This window comes from Cuculus canorus, chromosome 18, assembly GCF_017976375.1.
Source record: "Cuculus canorus isolate bCucCan1 chromosome 18, bCucCan1.pri, whole genome shotgun sequence".
NCBI classification, from domain to species: domain Eukaryota; kingdom Metazoa; phylum Chordata; class Aves; order Cuculiformes; family Cuculidae; genus Cuculus; species Cuculus canorus.
This window is the reverse complement of record NC_071418.1, coordinates 4,418,423-4,440,854: the sequence shown is the minus strand read 5'-3', so window position 1 is coordinate 4,440,854 and position 22,432 is coordinate 4,418,423. Positions and strand designations below refer to the sequence as shown.

Genomic DNA, 22,432 nt, shown 5'->3' with positions numbered 1-22,432 from the left:
AACAATGATTGATGAAAATTACACAAAACACGTGTTTAGTCTTCCATGTTTTCCTTTGTGAAAAAAGGCACAGCTTTATTTTCAGTATTTCAGGATGTGAAAGGAAAATATTCCTTTCAGATGAAATGTTAAAGACATATTCAGTCCTGACATATAATTGGGGCAAAGTTTGTCCTGCATGTGAAGAAAAGCCACTGATATTTAAGGAAGGACAGGACTTCCCCGCGGTGAAACCCAGAAATGGGGCTAAAGATGCCCACAGAGGACTGTGAAGAACCACCCGTCAATCTGAGCACCCGCTAAGTCAAAGCTTTTAAAAAACATTTGCATTTAAATTTTCCACGTATTAAATTCCAAAGCATTAACAACATGTAATTCTGATTTAAATGCAGACATGATGTATGACAGAATTAAGGATTACTAGAGGCGTTCATTTCTATGAGGCAGCAAAATTAAACATATTAGGGCTCCTAATTGGTCCTCAGAAGAGGTGCAGGTTGTATTGTCTGAGAGGAATGTCTTTGCTCTGTTAACTAATAAAAAGACTTCACTGTAAGTAAAAAAACCTAAACCAACCCCACCTCCCCCAAAAAACGCAACCAGAAAAGCACCACACACTTCTCTTTCGACTGTATTTGTTTAAATCACTGCTCGTAACACATACATCATTTGATTATTCCAGTAGTTTTACCCTACACATCCCATAAGGGCTTTACGGCGACTGTACCAGAAATAGCATCAGTCGCAAAACTTGATGGGACAAACATAAGACAAGATGCAGATAGAAAGGAAAAGTAATAAGCTGTTCATACATAAGATACCTCTTATCTATAACTTCTTAAGTTAATACTAGCAGAAAGGCAAACTTTGGAGACTAACTGCCATTCAGTTGTCTGCCGTGACTCCTCAACAGCCAAGTTGAGGGGCTGGAGGAAGAGTTGAAGTTGATGCTGCTGTCCAAGCTCTGCCCTGACTATTAGTCAACGTGAGAAAGATAAGACTTTTATGGAACTCCAGCATAATCACAGGAAGTCAAGGAACCCAACGCTGTTATTTTCTGGGCCGATGACTTAAATTCACCAGCGCGTGTGTACTATTCTGCTCTTCTGAAGAACCTAATACACCAGGAAACTCTCTCATTTACTGATGTCATGCTGCTATATTGAAGATGACAGTCTTTAACCAAGCATGAAGTCCTCATTCTCAGCCTCATGAATGACGATATGTGTGGGCAGAAATTGTGAAATCAAGCAGTTTCAGATATAAAAACTGTCACTTGGGCAGGTTTAGATTTTTAAAGAAATAATCAGCTTCTAACTTTCAAAAGAACCCTCATTTCTGCAAGACAGTAACAATGGTCGCAGTATTTCTGTAATCAATAAGTTGTGGCAAATTCTTATCTGTTCCTTAGTTGCCTCCGCAAATAAGATGCAGAATTACACACACACACGTGCAAAATTTGACTTTCTCCTTTTTTGAAATCAACTCCTAATTAGAAAAAACACATTCTAGTTCAATATCTGTAGTGTCGATCTGTATATCAAATAGATAAATGTCACTCCAGCTGAGGATAAAAATCCCAGAGAAGGAAGTCTTTACTCCAACCTAGGTGTTAGGTTTGAGTCAAAGGCATCAGATGAAATATATTGTCACACGCATACAGCTGACAATTTCTAGTCTCCCTCTCAGCACCTTCATCCTCAAGTGCTGGCTGCACTATTCCCATCATCTTGACAGTGGCTCCTCTGAGTTCAGAGACCTTTTGGAAGCACCATGCTCCACAGATACCAGTTCAGAAAGACAAGATCAATCACAGGATGATCTGTACAAAATAAATGAAAACTGTGTGCATAACATTTCTTTTCTTGGAATTGAGAGTATCCTCCTCTGGCACCTTTACATTGATCTCTGTCCTTTTTATCCTCAGTTTGTCCTTGAATTCAGTTGATGCCACTTTCATTTCCTGAATGCCAAATAGGCCACTGCATCCCGGGGCAGGAATTTTTTCCCACTTATTTATGCAACTGTTTTGGATCTACTGTACTTTGAATAAATATGAATATATATTGTAAATGTAAAAATCTAAACGCATAATAAACATGTAAATTCGATGAAACACTAGTATTAAAATAACCCATTGAATATATACATTTATACAGGTCCATGTTTATATTTACTACCCACTCCCCCCTTCCAAAAAAACACAAAACAACCTTAAAAATTGCATTAAGAGATCAGGGACGATACATTACTCCTAAATTGAATAATCTGGCAGGGAACAATGGGTGTGGGGAGGGCTTGAAGGAGAAAGTGTTGGCTGGAGGCAAAGCCCCAAAGTACAGACTCCTTTCTGTACCACAACGAAGCACAACCTCTTAAGAGGGTATAATCTGCAGACTTTTGAAATCTACTGCTTTTACTTTTCTGGAAAGCATCACTGTTTCGAAGGACACAATGCGAGAATGTAAAAGGAAGAAGTCATGACTACACAGCACATTTCTCCTCACGTGAATCACTAAGATCAGGGAACTATTCCAGAGCTTATACCATGGGGTGGGATTTATCACAAACGGCATCTGATGCATTTGTTGAGACAGAGGTTTCGGTTTTCTCCATGTGCAGGCCTAATTGCCACATTAACGAAGGTTACTGCCGTAAAAGAACAGCGAGGCTGTCTCTGCTACACCTCCTTGAAACTCACGCACAGAAACACAAACATTCTCTTCACATAAACGACTACGTTAGAAGCCATTACTGATTAACGCCGCAGCTTCTGATGCAAAAGATGCCAAAGAAATGCTATCACAAGGGTTCGTTTGCACAGCTTTCGAAACGATAGTAATCTACTAAGCACCCGACACAATACTCAGGTAGAGCAGGTAAGAATTAATTGGTACCTCCCCCCAGAATTTCAGATGCTGGAACTGTTTTTGCCTTTATTGAACCAGCTCGGCCCAGACTAGCTCGTCCCGCAGTGACATGTATATTGAATACAAATCAGACAGCATAGCTTTAAATCTGTGTTGCAGCTCTCATTTCCAATTCGAGAACTGTACTATAATCATAAGCTTCTGGTGGATGAAAGGAAATCAGCTCTCTGAATATTAGCTAATGCCACATTTGCAAGTCCTGAAGAGATCTGTGCTGTTTAAAAAAAAAAAAAAATAAAAAAAAAAATAGATCATTTCTCGTGAACCTATATATATGAATCGCTTTGTACTGCTCGACTGATAGAAGCGATGCCTGTGCTGGGATTAAACCCTTTTCATCATAAAACCTCATCTGGTTCGGAGTCCAAGTCCATCAAACCTTTTCCCTTTAAAGTCCCGCCTTTGATTCTACATCAATTTATTCAAACCGCAGCTGGGTGGCTGAAAACGAAAGGACAGCATCATTTAAACCAACCATGTTCCTAACTTGAAAGAAGGGCTATAATTAAAAAAATGGGCATAAAAGAATGGAAATGGGATAATATTTTTTAATGGTAGTTCAAAGGCCGACAGATGTCAGAGCCTTTGAAGATGTCAGTACACTGAGCAAGAAGTTGCCATTAAATAGTTTGCCTGAGAGGTGAAGCAGCTTTTTAATGACTGAAAAAGCCCTTGCAGATACATCCTTGTGTTTTTAATTTGTCAGAGTTTCTGCAGTATTTTCTGATTAATGACACATGATTATAACTGCATAGCATACATATTTTTGTACTTGGTTAAATGAATACTTTATTCCAAATTCCTTCAGTGCCAGATAAGAACAGGAAAGCTTTACTACAGAGTCCAAAACTATTCAGATTGCTCAAATATTTATGGTAATTCGAGGGGATTGGCCAGATACAGAGCTACTATGTGTTGCTACCTTTTGTTCTTTAATGGTGCTATTACTACTGCCACCACAATATGCATATGCATTAAGCGAGCATGTGACCCAGTAACGTATTGTAGTCTCCTTGTGCACTAAACAATCAGAGCTTTCATAATTCACTGCCGAACAAAGTCATCAAATCAAAATAACATTTAGAAAGATTCCTCGATTGATGCTAAACAACACAAACAATGGCTGTCAATGCATTGTAAGTGGAAATTAACTTTTCTAAGGAAAAAAAAAAAAAAAACAAGAAACATATTGCTAAGAAGAAAAACACCAATATTTATAAAAGCAGATAAATGCTCCATCTTGGGCTGAGAAAATGCTCCTGCAATATCCTTCACTTCTTTGTTAACATACACAATTTTTTTCTATTTTCATCATGAATGGAAAAGCTAGTAGCACAAAACCCAAGAAGAATTCCTTCTTGCTCCCAGAAGTAAGCTCTCAGGTGACTCCTGTAGTCTTCTGTGAAAGTGCCCCTGCCAAGCTGAGCAGGCAGAGCATAGGGCAGCACCCCAGCTCTACGGAAGGATGTGAAAAGTCAGTACAGTTTGCCTGCCTTGTATCACACCTTAGAGGAATCACTCATGAAAATCACTCACAGTCATTACAAGGGAATTTGATTAATGTACTGTTCTTTCTGCTCTTCCAACCTAGATTTCCCTTGTTAATCAGATCTTAGATAGAAATACCATGAATTCAGCTAAACCTTAACATACAGAGAATCAGAGAACGGTTCAGGTTGGAAGGGACCTTGAAGATCATCCAGCTCCAACTCCCCCGCCATGGGCAGGGATATCCCACTGGCTCAGGCTGCCCAAGGTCCATCCAGCCTGGCCTTGGACACCTCCAGGGATGGGGCAGCCACAGCTTCCCTGGGCAACCTGGGCCAGGGCCTCACCACTCTCATGGTGAAGAAATTCCTCCTAATGTCCAGTCTAAATCTGCCCCTCCCCAGAAAGATTGGAGGCACCTTAGCAGAGCTTTGTGAAATCAGTTGTTGGTCTCCCCATGACATTGGTGTGATTTCATAAGTATGAATATTTGGCTTGTTGCAACCCGTATGCATCAGGAACCTCTCTGCAATGACTGTGCTTCCTACCACCACCACCACGAACCTCCTCGAAGGGAGGACGTTAACTGTTAGATACTCTGAAATCACACACATCTACAACTTGAGATGAACAAAGCTGTTAGAAACATCTGTTCTCTTATGCATTCAACGTACTGTTTAGTGATCCAACTGCAAAAGCAAACGCTGGAAAATTTGAAAAGGAAAGATCTATGGCTGCAGAGAAGGAAATGTAATTCTGAAATGTAATTCTAACCCAAAGACATTTATTGAACAAAAACAGAGTTTTCCTAGGAAAAAATAGGACTATACTAGGATTCTACTATAAAGAACATGTAGAAGTGGTCTACTTTCAGTGCAAGTAATTGTAAATCCAATTTCCAACTAACCTGCAGCCTTTCGTCTCAGGTTATTCTAGAGTCACCTTCAGGGGTAGTTTTATTTAAACAGCTTAATCTACCGCACATCACTAGAATGCCTGGCTTCATAAAGTATCTCATGAAGACTTGAAATCTTGATCAATGAACATTAATTACATTACACGCTTTTGCCACTTAATGCTAGAAAACAAACTGCACAAGCAAGCAGCCAGGAAGCTGCCCTGCAGGAGAAGGTGGAAGTGGCCACAGGGAACATCCACTACAGCCAGGGTGTCAACTGGAGACACATGAAGGGGGAAGAGTTAACTCCCTCTTCCAACCACACCTCTGGAGCTTGGGGGATCCTGGTTCCATGAGGGTCTCAGTAGGAGCGTTACAAGACAGGGGCACACTCTGCATGGAATAAAGGGGAGTGAGTTCTGCCCATCTACTGCTCTCCAAAGGCTGTTGTAAAGAGATATGGTACTTTCTGTTCATATTCAGTTATTATTTTAGCACTACGGTAAAAACAGGAAAATAAAATAGCAATTTTTAAGCAGTTATAATTTAGCTGAAATAAAAACCTTCAGAGAACAAAGAAAAGGTGCTTCTCTAAACTGTAGGACTTCCTACAGAATTTCAAATTAATTTTACAAGATAAAGGAATGCTCTTTACAAAAGATGTGTCGGACTTAGTAATAAACATTACAAGATTCTCCTAAAAGGCGGAACATCAGTCATCCCGAAGGTAATGTTTCTCTACAGAACTCCATATAAGCTGAGCCATTCAGAGTCCATCCATTAGAGGGCAATCACACAGACACACTCATACGTGCATACATACAAACACACACACAGCCTCTCCCTCTTGCCCGGTTACTGACTTTGGCTGGAAAACTAGTATTTTCTCTCTAACATTACCAAGGGTATCTTGACAGCTTGGGTCCTGTTCCATTCTCTCCCGCTCTGCTCCCCAACAACAGTATCCAACCGATCAAAAGTTACAATAACAAATTATTCTTTATATTTACTTTCCTACAAGGAAATCAATCTAATACATAGTTCAAAAGGCTTCCAGTTAGCTGTTATTAAATATAGCATTTACATAAACATGTAAATCATTAGAAGGGCCCTCAAACTTTGAACAAACTAAAACATTCTTCACATTTTCAGCTCCCACCTACAGTCAAAGACCTTTCCTTCCCTATTCAGTCACATAAAACATTTGATAATAGCAGCATCTGCAGACGTGGCAGGTATTCAGTATGCTTTAGACGTCTCTTAACGCTACAGACAATCACGGAAAGGCATTTTTCCTATGTCATTAGTAGAGTCACTTGAGGGAAGCAGCTCACGTGCTGTCTCTTCTACTTTCTTGCTCAAACCACATCAACCTACTGATAAACTTCACTTTTTATCATGTGACCTGAACCTTCTGCTCGCTGCACCCATTTCTAATATCCCACGAGCACATTTATGTTATGAGCTTACCGACGCAGGAATTGCCTGTTGTTTTATATTTCCACCAACACAACATAGACTCAGAGACCCCAGCAACACAAATAATTACAATCAGCCCCTAAACTACTGCTTGTCAACATCTCATTAGTTACAGGATCGCCAGAGTTGACAGTAACGCACAGGCAGCTGTATCAGTCGCATAATGACCGGTAATTCCTATGAGCATCCAGACTGCATTAATTTGCTTGGGTTTTTTCATATATCGCTTTGCAATGATCAATCTGTATTTAATTCAAGACAGTAATTCAGGCAAGGGTCTCGGCTAACAGCTAGTTGTTTCCATTGACTGCCGAATGAATACTAATTCTACACTATAGTAGGGGGTTAATTGAAGATCTGTATTCAGTTTAATAACGTTCAAGATGAAGATGTAAGCACATGACCAGTGTGTTAGTCATCTCAGACAGCACACACATGCCCTCGACAGGGGCAGGCACCTCCAACTCCGAAATCCCTAATGACACCAAATACAGCAGGAGAACATGCAGCTACTTCCAAATATTCCTGCATCCTCTGCGTTTGCAGTGGCTGCCTTTCTAACATCATTTTCCTCACTATTTCTCTTTTCCAAATTCATTTTACGGATGCCAATACAGCAGAAAGCACAGACTACAAAGGAATTCAAGCTGTCAGAGACAACTTCAGAAGAATTGTATCACCCGGACGAAAGACGGAGTTCACTCTTCCTGGGATTTTCTGATCTGTTTTGAGTCAAAACAGTGTGTCAGGGCTTTTTGTCCTTATATTTTTTAAACTACATCAGTGTTGTTTTTTATAAACTCCGAAGAACAACTTTAAAACCTGAAAAGGGAATATTCACAATCAGGCCAATATTTTAGGGGCCAAGCCCAAAGCTTTCTTATTTGCAATATTCCAGGAGGTCTTTTATACGTATGAATACAAATTACCGTGAGATATGTAATTGTAGTTTGAAATAGATTGTTTTCTCCATTAAACAGAAATCTACGGCATCTTTGACATCGATTTCTGTCATTTTGTCATGATAAACACTCAGATATTAAGCACCTTCCACATCATGCACACAGGCATGATTCCAATTAGTGCAGAATAGAAGACAAAATGTCAGCCTAATAAGCTTCAATTTGCAAAGCCTTTGAACATTTGATGATAATATCACTTTGCCAATCATTTCTTGTACTTTGGATTCTTTTTTTTTTTTTTCCCCACATCACCTTCCCTGTCAAAAGAAAGTCTTTCAAATCTACAGAAATGGAAGACATGAACAACGTCAGTCATTGGCCTGACGGAGCTAAAGATCCAAAAATGACTCCCCACTACATCAACAGAGAACTATGATGTGTGCACAATATCCTCTCAAAGCTAATTTGCTGCCAACATGTAGAGTAATTGGGGGAAAAAAGTCTACTTTAAAGTCATACTGTGAAAAATATTTTTTCACATGAAATCAACACTAAAGACCTTAAATCACTGTCAGAGTCTGTGCCACTCTTTCAAACGAAGAAACAGTATTTAAGTAAGGTGACAATCACTTCTTCAAAGGTGACTGGACCAAAGAATAGCTCTGCTGTCTGACTTCATATTGAAAATACTGTATTTTAAATAATGTGTTTTCTTTCTAATTTATTTCTAAAAAGAAAAAAAATAGGGGGGGGGAAAGGTAGGTTTCCAAGAAGAAAAAAAACCAGGGATCTTGCAAAAGGGCACATACAGTTCTGTTAGCTTGAACATACACATCTAACAATTGTTCGTAGCCTACACTGAGAACATATGAAGCTTTATCTGGACTTTCCCCAAATGCAGAATCTAAAATTCCTGTTCTTATCAGGGTTTGAGTGAAAACAGAAACACAAAATGGCAGCAGAAATGACAAGGAGATAATGAATGAGGATGGGAAACGCGGAGCAATACAAAAGACTGCGTGGGCCCTCCAAGGCCCTGCCAGGGCAGCTGGTCCTGCCCAAGGGCCAAATGCAGACTCTGGTTCAGCACAGGAGGCAGGTGATGGTCTCCTCTGAGCTGCAGGAGGAGATGGCTCACAATGGGGTTAAGGAGAGCACGCAGCCAGTGACCAACAGGGTCCATCACCCAGGTCCAACACGTCTTTGCATTGCACCGCGTTGCCCCATTTCTTTGCTTTGCATGTCCCATGGAGCCTGGTCAGGAGACCTTCACTGGCACGTATTTATTACTCACTGCTTGAAATCAGGAGAAGACAAAACTCAAACTATAAAACACACGGTGTGTTGAGAGTCAGTGCTTCGGTGGAGAAGGAGATTGAGCGTCTTAAAAGGGGTGGATCGCAAACTGTCTCCGAGAGCAGCACTGGTGCAAGAAGCAGAGCTGAAAGAGTGCAGAGCACTTGGCTACCCCTCCAGCTGATGGGTTAGCAAATTCCTAACATGTGAGGCAGAAACGGAGACTTCGAAGAGTTGCTACAGACACTGGGGTTGGGCCAGTGGGCTAACAGCTGCAAAGATGTTTAACAGTGAAGCATTCAGCCCGGTGCCTATGCCAGTAACCTCATCATCAGATCCGCAGATAACCCATCACAGGGCTTGGGGGTTTTTCCTCTCATTGCTCCCGTCTATGAAATAGAGTAAAACCAGAGAAGTCTTCCATTTTTCTTCCTGACTAAAGCAATATATGGAGGAATAAGCAGAGCAGTGGTAGGGCTCCCGGGACAGTGCAGTGTGCCACAAGCATCTCAGCTGCAATTTGTTACTGATTTTCCACTTGAAGGTTTCTCTATAACACTTTAATGTGGGAGCGTGTGGAGCTTTATGGATGGTCTCATATTTCTCAGCCGACATATCTTCAGCCAAAGTATGTCAGCTACAGGAGAGGGCAAGGCTTTGTGATTTCTTCTTCCCCCATCACAAACCACATAAAAGAAAAATACAAATAATCAGCTCTCTAAAATTGCTATTTATTACCTCATCATGGAACAGTCTACCGGACCCTGCAGTGGTATTGAGTAATATCATTACTTAAACCATAAAGAGGTTGTATTTATTACTCAAAATTGGGAAAATTAGCATCCATATGGATCCTATTGTTTTAAGACCAGTAATGCTGCCAAAACAAGTGGCGTTAACATTCCAAACTAAAGATTGTCATTATTTCTTGTCTAGTGTTTCATTCTCTCATTTGGTATTTATAATACCTTTCAATTGAGGAACTGAATGGATCGTAAAATCTCTCCTATCAGATAAATCATTTAACATCTAGACTACTGTTCAAAACTTGATTTACAGCGGCAGTGAGTGAATGGAATTAACATCTGCTGACCTAAGGAAGAGAGACTGAATTGATTTTGGATAATCTTTCTCTAGATAAGGGACAAAAGAAAAAGCACAGTCCAAAGTATTAACTACTTAATTTGCAATAGGCAGCACCTTTGTAGGTAGGCAAAGACAGGATATCCTAACCTGCATCCCTGGAAAAATTATGCTGTTAAACTCCACAAAATTAATTTCCAGGCACATGAGGAATAAAAGTGCCACTGGGAACACCCAATCCAGACACAGCAAGGGTAAACCATGCCTGACCAAGCTGATCGTCTACTACAATGAAATGACTTGGGGAAAAGAGAGAAACATAAATGTCTTTTACCTTGAGTTTAGCAAAGCTTTTGGTACAGACTCGTACAGCATCTGCATAGTCAAAGAGAAGAGACATAGACTGGACGGCTGTACTCCAAAGCGAGTGGAGAACTCCCCGGACCACTGAGTGTGAAAAGTAAGAGTCAACAGGCAACCAGTTACAAGTGGCATTTCTCAAATGTCAAATGGTGCTGATAAGGCTTAACATCTCTATCAAAGACTGGGATGATGGGACAGAACAAACCCTGCACAATACTGTGGATGGCATCTCTTTGGGGCAAAGCGGTCATTATGCTGAAGAGCAGGGCTGACATTCACAAGGACCTGGGAATGGGGCACTAGGACCTTCAGGAAGTTCACCACTCTGTTTATTCAGCCTGGAGAGTGGAAGGCCGAGGAAGTATCTAATTGCTGTCTTCAGCCAAGTGTAAAGATGAACTGCGGAGAAGAGAGGGGCAGATTTTTCTTGAAGGGGGCAACGAAAAGACAAGAGAAGCTACAGATCCAAGTTGTAACAAAACACATTTCAACCGGATATAAAGGAAAAGGAATTTCACAATGGATCAGTAAGGTAGTGGAGTAGGTGGGTCAGGGAGGTTGTGCAATCTCCATCGTTGCAGATTTTCAAAACTCAGCTGGACTTGGCCTCGAGCAACATGATGTAATTTTGAAGTTAGACCTGCTTTGAGCAGGAGGTTGGACACGATGGCCTCCAGAGGTCCTTCCAACTCAAATTATTCTATGATGCTGTGGGAAAAAAAACCTCAGTATGAATCCTGATCTCCCACTAGAGGATGTCCCTTCAGCCATTCAGTGGAATGTCTGAAGTAGACACCACTGTTGCCTTGCAAATTGCTGTACTTGTTCTTATGGACTAAGACAAGTCAACTTCTTTCTATTCAACAATGCTCTCAAGCAAATTATAAGATAATACTAAAAAGCAATTTTCAAAAGAACTAAAAAACATTAATAAAGCATGTTATGAGTAAGTACCCCCCCTTCTCTGTACAGAAGACAAGTTCATTTGTAATACCCGGAGCAACCTGATATCACAGAAACTACATTCAAAAGAAAAGATTTAGCCCTTTACACTTGGCAGTAATATCAATAACCAACTTTTGCCTGTCTGTGCCATACACTGAACTTGAAACAGAAAGCACATGCTCCTTTTACTTCAAAATCAAGGGCTTATATTGTAAGGTGACCATTTCTGCAGAGCAACACAGTATTTTTGCCTCTTTGCTTCAAAATTGTTACACCATCTCAAACGCTGCAGTTAACATCACCTGTTTAGTGTTTACTAATGTACATGATCACTTGACATCGATATGCCTTTAATAACGTCAATCTTAAAAATAATTTCACACGATGTATAGCTTATTGTCTGTTTTAGTGTCAATCATTCATTGTAACCATCACACACAAACCCTGTATGCACAGTCACACCTTATGTGTTAAAAACACACAGTCTTATGTGTTAAAAACTGGCATAAAGATCCTTTATGCTGATATAAATATTTATACATAAATATATATATAAATGTATGCCCTGTCAATGGCCAAGATTGATCTCACTTTTTCTCAGATAAATTATTCTATATTTATTAACATCTATGCAGGAAATAATCCCTTTTTCCTTAACAGTGAGTACTGGTATAAGCTAAAATTACTGCCATATGATATACAGCCTGCCCCTACACCAGTGAACTTACATGCTCCACCTTTTCAGCAGCCAATATTTAACATTAAAACAAAAAAAAATAACATAAAATGATGATTACAGTGCAACCACAACTACTATAGCCATTCAATTTCACATTATATAAACAGAAAGTCCATTTTTCTGACGAGAACCCCATCTCAGAATCTCAGTTCGTATTATGTGATGAGCTAGTTTCTATGGCAACTGCTTTCTTTTTTACATAGTCTGTAGACAACACAAAATGTCAGGTCTCTCCTAAGCTAACTTAACACTTTTAATCAGCGAATGATAATTTAAGCACCATTGTGTATGGATTCCAAAAGTGTCTTTAGTAAATATTGCAAATGCCGAACAGCCCGAAGTACAAATGGACAGAGAAGCAAGTCAAGTCACACCTCCTGCACCGAATTCTTCGCTGCCTAATTTCAGTCCTATTGTAAAAAGTCAGAGTCAAGGAAGAACGTGGAAGAGATCATAGATGATCACCCACTACAGCATGGGAACGCTTTGATGGTTCCATTAAGCAAGGAAGTGGCAGATGTTTATAGCTTGTTCAACAGGCTTTTGAAAGGCATCTCAAACAGAAGCAGCAGCTTAGAAGTGAGGACCAGAAGCAGAGTGCTTGACACAAAACAGCAAACGTCACAAGGTGGCTTCATCCGAGCAGGGAAAGGAAAGGTGCACAGGAGGCCCAGTCCCTCGCTCTGATGTGGGCGATGGATGGAAGGGTCCCTGAGACTGAGCTCTGTGCACTTCAGTTTTAGGGTAAAAGCTCATTTTTTGCTCCAATCTCAATGATTACGTTTATGCTGGAGCCCAAATTCTTCCTCCAGCTCTTCTGCATGTACTCAACCCCAGTTAAAACCAGCTGTGCCCCATAGAGGATGGTATTTGAGGAACCTGGGGCATTTGGCCATCTCACTGAACTCAACTTCACAGCTACACTATCAGTTTACAGCCCGGTTCGACCATGTCTATAGGACCCATCTTCAGATCCTTGATTTCAGTAGATAATCCCCATCAATGGGATCCACCCCAGCCCTGAGCCAGCCAACCGTGAATAACAACCAAGGGAAACAACACAAGTGCCGCAACAAATATTTGGTACTTTAAATATTTTACATCAACAGTCACGTTCATTATCCCGGGTTGATAAATGTAAAATTAAACATGCTGCAATATAGCCAAAAGCCTTTGTTTAGGAAAGGCTTAAAAGGGAACGGCTGCCTGTCTACAGAAGCCTGCCTGTCAGCCCAAAAGCTCCTCTCCAAGTCAAATATAACAAACAAATATTTAGATTGCAGCTCTATGATTTAGATTGTCTGCAGAGAAAGCCTGCAGAGCAAACAATGCACTTTTCTATTAAGAGAAGAAAAATAAGTCAAGGAAAAAATGAGTCATAGAATTTATTTACACAAAATTATACACAGAAGTGACTTCAGCAGCACCTTCAACATCTGAATGTTTCACAGGCTACATCGGTACCCTCCAGACACCATCAAGTAAACTGCTTCCCCTGATACTAGAAGAATCACCCTGTGGAAACTGGAGATAGTAGAACAATTCCATGAAGCAGAAGACTTCATCAGTGATTTATCTGTACAGTAACAATAGGTTCTGTCAGATCAAAGTCTAAGAAGTCTATTGTGAAACAAATGCTTCCAAAATCCCTCTGTATGAGTATAGTACTGAAAAGTTACTGCCACCACAATCTTTACACACAGACAGAAATCGTGCACGTGTTGGGTTATGCAGTTACCATTAGAAGTATATAATATTTCTATTTCTTTTTTTTTTTTGTATTTTCTCTTGTCAGCAGTTGACAAAGCTCTCCATCAGACAATACAGTATCGTACCACTTCAGACAGACTACACGGAGGGAAGGTAAACCTCTTCTGTTCCCCCTACTTCTTTGACACTGTAATCATCTACACAGAACTATAAATATATACCAAGGATTTGCTGGAACGAAAATAACTATCATCATTGGAATGAAAATAATGATTATTACTGGGTTTTTTTTTAGTGTTAACTCAACAGGCTCGAGCAGCTCAGAATTAATTCAGACAGAACCAGGTGCAAAACAACAGCTGCAGAAAGATCACTGCTTACAAGCGCACAGAAGGAAATTTTCAATGAGGAGAAGCCAGAAAAGAAGTGAAAGGGTTCCCTATCCACTGGGCACCAGGGAAGGAGCCGCTGATTCACAAGAAGGCAAAGCAAACTGGGAAGGTAAAGGCCAAGGGGATTTCAGGAAGTGCAAAAAGCAAGAAAGGAAAAAGGAAAGACACTTCTGCCATGGGACAATACCTTATTAAGTCTTCTCACCACCTTTAGGCTGCTCTTTCTTTTGTAACAACCTCCATTCCCGGTATGTGTGTTTGCATGACTTCAGAACTGCTCAAGGTTTTACTTTCCCAACTAATAATGGCTCATTATTCGCTGACACTCAAACACCAGTGATCTTCTCTTAAAGCAGCTCCATTTCTGAGCGTATAAACATTATACGTTAAAACTAACTACCAGGACATCAGTGACAAATACTGGCACAATGTGCCCCAGCGTTTGAGCCGCTCTTGACCCAATTACAAATGGGTGAAAACAGTAGATTTGCCAATTATCTCACAACAGAGCCTGGAAAGAGAATTCAGTTTCCTCATGGAAACTTTTTTTCCCCTCACTGCAGTGCAAAGCACTGTATTTGAAGTTACAGGGGTACATTTTTTCCTTCTTATTGCCCGAAGGTCAATGGTCAAAGAATAAGCATGAAAACGATCCAACTCTGTACAGCAGCTGGAACATGAAAATCTTTGAGCTGGTTGAGGGTATCTGTCAGATACTGGAGAGAAAATAACATTAGTAGTAAAAAGGGAAAATATAAGGGTACAGCTGGCACCACAGCCATCACAGTCCCTCTGCCATCGCTTATTAAAATTTCCTAAACTTGCTATCTTATTTCACAAAAGCAGAAGCATTATTCCCTGCAATCAGAAGTCTCGCTTCAGAAAATCGCCAATTCAGTAGCAAGGCTGGTTTTATTAAAATAAAAGGAAGATCTCTATCATCCAAGGAGTCCCCTGCTTTGTGAACTAATGTAGAAAGCAAAATTATTTAGGGAAGCGGGGAAGAAATGATTAACCAAGCTCAAAATTCTCCCAAAGAAAATCCAGCTGACATAAAAAAATAAATTAAACAGAAGTAGTAATTCAAAACTATCCCTCTTTTTTTTTTTTTAGAAAAAAAAATCCTGTATAATTAGCTGCCATTTAAAGAATAACAATATTATGGCAGTTCATAGAAAACGTATAGGATTTAAAAGACTACAAGAACACAGCATGGTATAAAAGCCTTTGTACTGCTTTGACTTTTATTGACCTACATGTCAATTTACTCCTCCCCAAGCATTACAACCCTAGGTGAAAAAATCAAAGCAAGCCTCCCAGAAATGGAGAAATCCAAGAGCTAAAGTGGAATGCAATTGTTATCCATAAATTCATCAGCAATACAAAACGTGACTCACTTAAATCAAGTTCCTTTCTGAAAATGCATTAAATTTATATTTCAAAGAAGCAGTAACACTATTTTATATTTAATTGAAGTTTGGCGATGCACTAAGATCTTTATTTGTATAGTTTAGTTCTGATTAAACCAATAAATGTATTCATCCTTGAATAAAATCTAACCATTTTGTATACTATCTTCACAGTAGCTGAAGACCTATGCGACAGTGGAGACCTTGGCTATGCAATAAAAAAATTAATCTTTTAGTAACAGTATAATAAATTGTTCCACAGTACTCAGTCATAGCTGATTTTAATCACATAGTAAGAAATACCTATTTTAAACACTCACTACTCTTTCATATGGACAAGGTTTTAATAAAGATAAACAGTCCATACCTTTAATAACGCTGCTTTCACATCATTCACCAAACGCTGAACAAATAGGTACTTCAAATCAAGCTACTCATATGTGATTAACACTAGTTATTATTTAAATTATGTGAAATACCCAGCAAACCCACTCTTCATTTAGCGAAGCAAAATGGCCTCTTCTCCTGTTTCGTTGCACCTTCATTGTAATATAAAGCAATCCTAAAAATGACTAAGGTCAAACCTGGTTCAAAATTAACAGTTTTTTAAAAAGCTACGTGTACGCAATCTCATCAAATCATTATGATATCTTTAATAGACTGCCAAGTACTTTATAAAGGATATTGGCCGTTAGCCACATTAGATGTCCAAAGCACGCATTTTTGTAAATATATCCAAAGATTAAAAAATTTTATGAAAACATGTGCCATTAAGAAACACCAGTATCGTCTCTTGAGCTCATTGCACAGACAAAAGTGAATTCCAATAAAAAGGAATGGAAGGAAGGAATGAAGAACGACTTATTTTCCAAAATGGAAAAAATACGCGTCCTTGAAAGCTGATAGATCCTTACTAGAATTTAAATAAACAACAGCTTTTCTACTCAAAGGCAACTGCAGTTTCTCCCCTGATTTACATGTCATTCTCATGGCAGCAATGTCCAAATGACTGTACAGGGATATTCAAACCACAAAGGAAAGCCTTGTAAAAAGGCCAAAGCTTTTGCTATGTGGACTATTTAGATTTTCCTAATAGCTGTGATAATTTCCAGCTTTCTCCATAGCACCTGTAGTACTCCCCACTGGAAACAAAGCACAACCAAAGTTTGGGCTCCAATCTTTGACAGAAATGACCCACAACAGAACGACACAGAGAGATATACTTATAAGACACCTCCTAGATTCTCTCAATATGCTTAAGATGGTCCCTTTAACTTTGTATTCATAGTTATAAAGAACAATACAATCATTGTAATGAACATTGGCGTGTAGACAGAATAATTCTATGTAATTCTAGAATGTAATTCACTTTTTAACCTGACTTCTACAGCTTTGCCGTTGTCCGTTATCAGGGATGCAGGTGAGAGGATGATACAACTTTGAAAAGGCATTCACAAATAGCTATAGAGTTAAGATTCACCTCTCTTGGGCCAAAGAAAAAAATGCAAAGATAAAAATCAACCCCTTTAAGAATTTAAGTCTTTGTTCATTCTTACAATAAAATGGAGAATAAAGGAGAAGATTTAATTTTTCAGAATCGACCTGAATATGCTCTTCCCAAGCGTTTTCACAAAAGTAACTCTCGTTTTCCTTGGAAAACCATTATGGTGGAAATGGAGAAATCAGCCCTGGCTCTGAAAAATACCCCTCATCCTCCCGCAACAAGCCGTTTGGTTTCCAATACTCTTACTGAAGCCAGATTTCGATAGTCTGAGTTGTCCAAATATAAAAAAAGTTAATTCAAAAATCAAATATTCAATTACACTAAGCTACATTATAGATGCCAGTAAAAGACACAGCCTACTAGCCTACAAGAAAGTAAAGTGAAAACGCCTCAATGTCAGAGTCGTACATCTCATTGGGAAGGCGGTGGTGCGCGGAAAACATATGTCGTTAAAGATGCCTTACCAAAACGTCTAGTTTTGGTATAAAATAATCCATGCACGATAAGTAATTCTAATGCTGATTAGGAGAGCTTCTTTCTGAATACTCTTTAAACTACTAAATCACCTTAATATTTTAAATATTGTCATCGCAGGCCTTTTTAATATAGGCTCTTAGGAAAATATACCATGTCATCCTTACAAAATATATTGAAAAAATGCAATAAGATGCTTTTTGAACTGAAAACTCATAAAGATCATTTTCCATGCTGACAGTGCGCATTTCATCCAGAAGTTTGAAGAGTCAAATGCTACCCCAGCTGGGGGTTATTCTGCCAAATGGCTTCCAACAGTGACCACAGAGATGGAGGATGGGAGGGGTGCGTGTGTGTGTGTAGGAAAATAAACGTGATGGTGAGCAACCCCAAACCCACATCGTCTTATCAAATATCCGACATTCATAGCCAAACACACAATGCAAATCTAGAATACAAAACTGAAACAAAGGACATGAACAAAATGAAATAAAGCCATTTGTGAGTTACCTGCAGAGATTTAAAACAAACAACAAAAAGCATACGAATGAAGCAGATATAATTCATATAGATTTGCTCAGGAAGGAGAAAAGGAGGGGTGGGTGTGAGAGCTGGGGGAGAGAAGAACAGATACCTTTTTTTTCCTTAAACAAATCCATCATGAAAGAAAATGAGACAAGATTATAAATAGGCCGAGTTATAGCGCACCATGGGATTTTTAATCTGGCTACCTGTGGTTTTTGCAGTTAAAGCCCTATTCAGCAGTGGGAAGGGAGGGGGGAAAGCGGAAAAAAAAAAAGAAAAAAGAAAAACAAAATCACATTTATGTGCCAGTTTCGCAAAGGCTCACACAGCGTGCATCACCAACAATGCTGGCAAACAGGAAACACGAATTATTAGCATTTTCTAATAAGCGTATGCCTTTCAAACATTACTGATCGTTACCTGCCCATCTCGTTTCCTGCATTCTTGAGTTTTACTCTCGTGCTCTGCCATGGCAGCGCGAAGCTGTTTTTCCAGTTTCTCAATTTCCCGTTCATGGTCTTGGACCAGGCAGTCCTTCTCTGCGTTGTGCTGCTGGAATAGGTGCGTCTTCTCCTGTTCATGCTCCAGCTTCAGCTCCACTATCTGATTGGACAGTGAGGAGTACAGTTCATCAACAGAACATCCTTGTCGTCATGACAACTCGTCTACAGCTTAATTTTCCCCTTAATTTCATCAAGTTGGCAATTTTATTTTTACGTCACTATTACCTCACCTTTTAAAAAGCCACCGTTAGCGTGACAGAATTCCTCCAGACAATTCCAACAATGGAGACAACCGAGCAAATCCAGCGCATCCTTAACCAATTTGTTGGTACAAATGTCGGACCGTACAAGAAGGAAAAAAAAAAAAAAAATGGCATTGTCGCATTCTGTGTACGGTCCCCCCATCCCCGTCTGCTGCTCATCAGCAGGGTCGAGGATCCTAAATGGTTAATAGCCAGCCTGCTCGCCCCTTCGCTTAAGTATACACACGCAACCCCCCCATCCCAGCAATTAAATCTTTTCAAGAATTCTTTATGATTTCCAAAGCGAAAGCTCTTCCTTCGATATTCCGCGACGCTGTTGGATATATGTCTTTTTTTTTTTTTTATAATAATAATAAAAAGAAAGAAAATTATCAAAAACAAAGCTCTATTATCCCGTTGTCAGCTACGCTATCCCAACATAAACAGATGTATGTGTTCCAGAAGGGCACCTGCTGTGCTGCAAGCTTGCACCATGATTTCATAAGAAGCCCTCTATTCTCAGGATCCTTTCCCAGTCCGCACCACACTGGATGCTGTGACCTTGGCCAGCCTTAGCCTCTCCCCGCTAGACTGAATGGCAGCCCGAGACCAAGGGCCTGGTTGCCGCAGCTTTGATACTAATCCTCCCCGCCTGCGCACAATGGCACCCTACCTGGCCTGCACACTGGAGCAGCCACGCTGCCTTTGAAGCAGGTGATGAATAGGGACGGCAGGAAGCCGCTTCCCCACTGAACTCCGGGCCACACAGCTGCTAAGAACAGTCAGTTGGATTTTTCTTCAGTTTTGGTGGATTTCGGAGAAGGGAGGGGGAAGCAAAAAAAAAAAAAAAAAGAAAAAAAAAAAGAAAAAAAAATGCTCTTATCATGAATATGGTGGGTGATTTTCAGCGTGAGAAAAAAAAAAAGAAAGAAGAGCGAACGGGAGGAGCCGGCTGTGTGTGCGCCGAGAGCGCCCCGGCACCTTATCTTAAAGCTGTAGCATTCAATTCTGGAAGAATATTAGCTGTTTGTGCGGCTTTTGGGTTTAAAATGTGAAGGGAAGTTTAAAAAAAGGCGTTTTCTCAAACTATAGATCAGCGTATTCTGGGTTTGAATGTAAAATATGTCATCCGTGCTGTGGCCGGGAGCATCGTTCTGGAAAAGAACCAAGTAGAACAGACACGATATGCTATGGTTTACCATATCTACATTATTTAATAACACTAAAGAGCTCATTAAGAGACATATGAGGACCCTGAAGGAGTTAAGCCCCCGAGGAGGCGCACAGACTCTGTACTGGGATCCTTACAGAAAGTTCTTTAAGTCAGGTTTTTGCCCAAGGTTTGTGTACAAAACCGGTAGCTTTTCAGATGTTCGCAGTGTCCTTGTGTGCCTAAATCAAAGAATTCTTCCTCCCTAAAATAACTCTAAAGGCTTTGTCTGACTTACGGGAAACAACACTCAGCGGATTTTCACCAATCGGACCCGACTGAAAATCACGTCAACAAGAGAGGTGCTCTTCAAACATTTTCTTCCCTTAATTACTGGATTTTCAGCTGGTTGTGCCAACCAAGGTCTAGTTTGGTGTAGGGAAAGTTCAATTATTTAGGTTTTCACTTTTCTGACTGAAGACAAGTAAGGGCAGCAGGCAGGGAACGTGTGCCTGAAGTGGGGACCAGATACACAACACACGTGTACGTCACCCCTTTATCCAACCATAGTAATGACAGTATTTTGTAGCCTCCTCACTTGCAGCGTTTATGTTATAGACGCAACGGGTTTGAATCTAAGAAGTGGAAAGAGTTCAAAGGGATCAGCCCTTCTGTAGGCAGGAGGGGGCATCCCCCAGTCTGCTGCGTGGGAAGAGAAAAGATGGCAGCATGAGCGGAAGTGTTTCATAAAGGGCAAATCTGTTGAATAAAAAAAACCCTCACCACTTAAAACAAAACACTCCCCACGATGGTTTTGGTTTGCTTTTTTAGAGGCTTCTGGCAGTGAGCAGAGTTGGAAAGACAGAAGAGGAAAGAAAGGATGGGGACAAGAGCATTTTCTTCCTTCAAGTTCAAAGACCAAGAAAACCCATCTTCTCTAATGAGTATTAACACATACCGCACATTTGGAAGCAACAAACCATGCACTACCGTACAAATAACGTGAAGTGACTGAGGAGCTGTTTGACTGCACTGGTGAACACTCACTGAACCTCCTGTTCTCCTCAGAACTGCTGCCAAGCACTACAGTTGCTCTTCCACTCCTCCGTCTCTCATTCTTGTGTTGTTGTTGTTGGGTTGGGTTTTTTTTAAGAGGAAAAAGAATTAATGCATACCAACAAAAGGAAAAAAAAATCCCACATGCTGTTTTCCAGCAGCAACAGGACGACTTCATCACAGGAAGCTGCATCAAAACTATATTAATTCTTCATCAATCAGTATGGATTCTGTCTTTTCTTTGAGGCAGAAAGCGCCTTTATGATAGATAAAACAAACCCACCTCCTTTAAAAACTGTATCGTGTTGAGATCTTTCTGTATCTACCCCCGGACGCTTAGCATTTCATCATATTACATAAAAAAGTCTGCTCAAAATCAGTACATTAAGTGTCTAGAAGACAGATTTAGGCGTTCAGTGTTTCAGAAAGACAAGCAATACGATATCTGCAATGGGCATTAGGTGCGATACTGAGAAGATACAGCCATTAAACAATAGTGCCCACATTACTACCACAATGAGATTGTATTCACTGTGTTTTAGACGTTTCCTCAATTTGCCCTCCCGAGGATGAGAGTCTTTTATTCTCTTCTCTGCACATCTGTTCCTATTTCCAGCCATGGCTTGGACACCAAAACAAGCAGGCCTGTCTGACCCCATGGAGCTATTGTTATCATGCAACGTTATTATTACCAAATAACATAAATATTTTTAAATGATGACCCCCTTTTGCACGAATTCTTCATTTTTCAGTTCTTTCTGTACCAGTAAAATAGAACCATACTCAAGGCAACGTCCAACAGCTGATCCACTATGCCATCACCAGAATTACTGTTTATCTTTAAATTTCTGCTTTTAACTGAATTTTAACCACCTTTACTCTCTCTTGCATAGAAGAGGAGAGAAAAGAGAAGACAAAATCCTTAAGAAACAGCTAAAAACAGATTCATCCTTGAATTCTGACCATCTTTTGCTGTTCACTAGTATAAATACGCATATACACGCAGAATGCCAAACAAATTTGGCGATGTGGATCACGCTACCCTATGCAGGACACCGACAGCCACAGCTGCGGCTGAACGATGGCATTCTAATGCAGCCAGATGTAATGGTACCTAAATCAGTAGGTGCTTTAGAACAACCTGCTGAAACAAGAGACAACCTAATAAAGACTTAGAGCGTAATCATGCTGTTGTTAGCACCGGTTCAGTTTGTACATCTGAGGAACAATAAACAGCCTGCTGATTGCAGAAGATATTTTCAGAAGCCAAATACTTGTAATATAATCAACGTCAGCAAATACCTTTTTAAAGTCCCTAATATAGACAAGACCTTCTACTATCCA

At 40.0% G+C, this 22,432-nt stretch overlaps 1 protein-coding gene across 3 annotated transcripts in view; it reads right to left on the bottom strand.

Moving 5' to 3' along the window:
* Window positions 1–22,432, bottom strand: part of CEP112 (centrosomal protein 112) — a 167,367-nt gene that overhangs the window by 69,397 nt on the left and 75,538 nt on the right. For all 3 annotated transcript variants that reach the window (XM_054082932.1, XM_054082933.1, XM_054082934.1), the window contains one exon: window positions 18,558–18,740. In XM_054082932.1, the coding sequence (XP_053938907.1) occupies window positions 18,558–18,740 (183 nt within the window). The remainder of the gene's footprint in view (window positions 1–18,557; window positions 18,741–22,432) is intronic.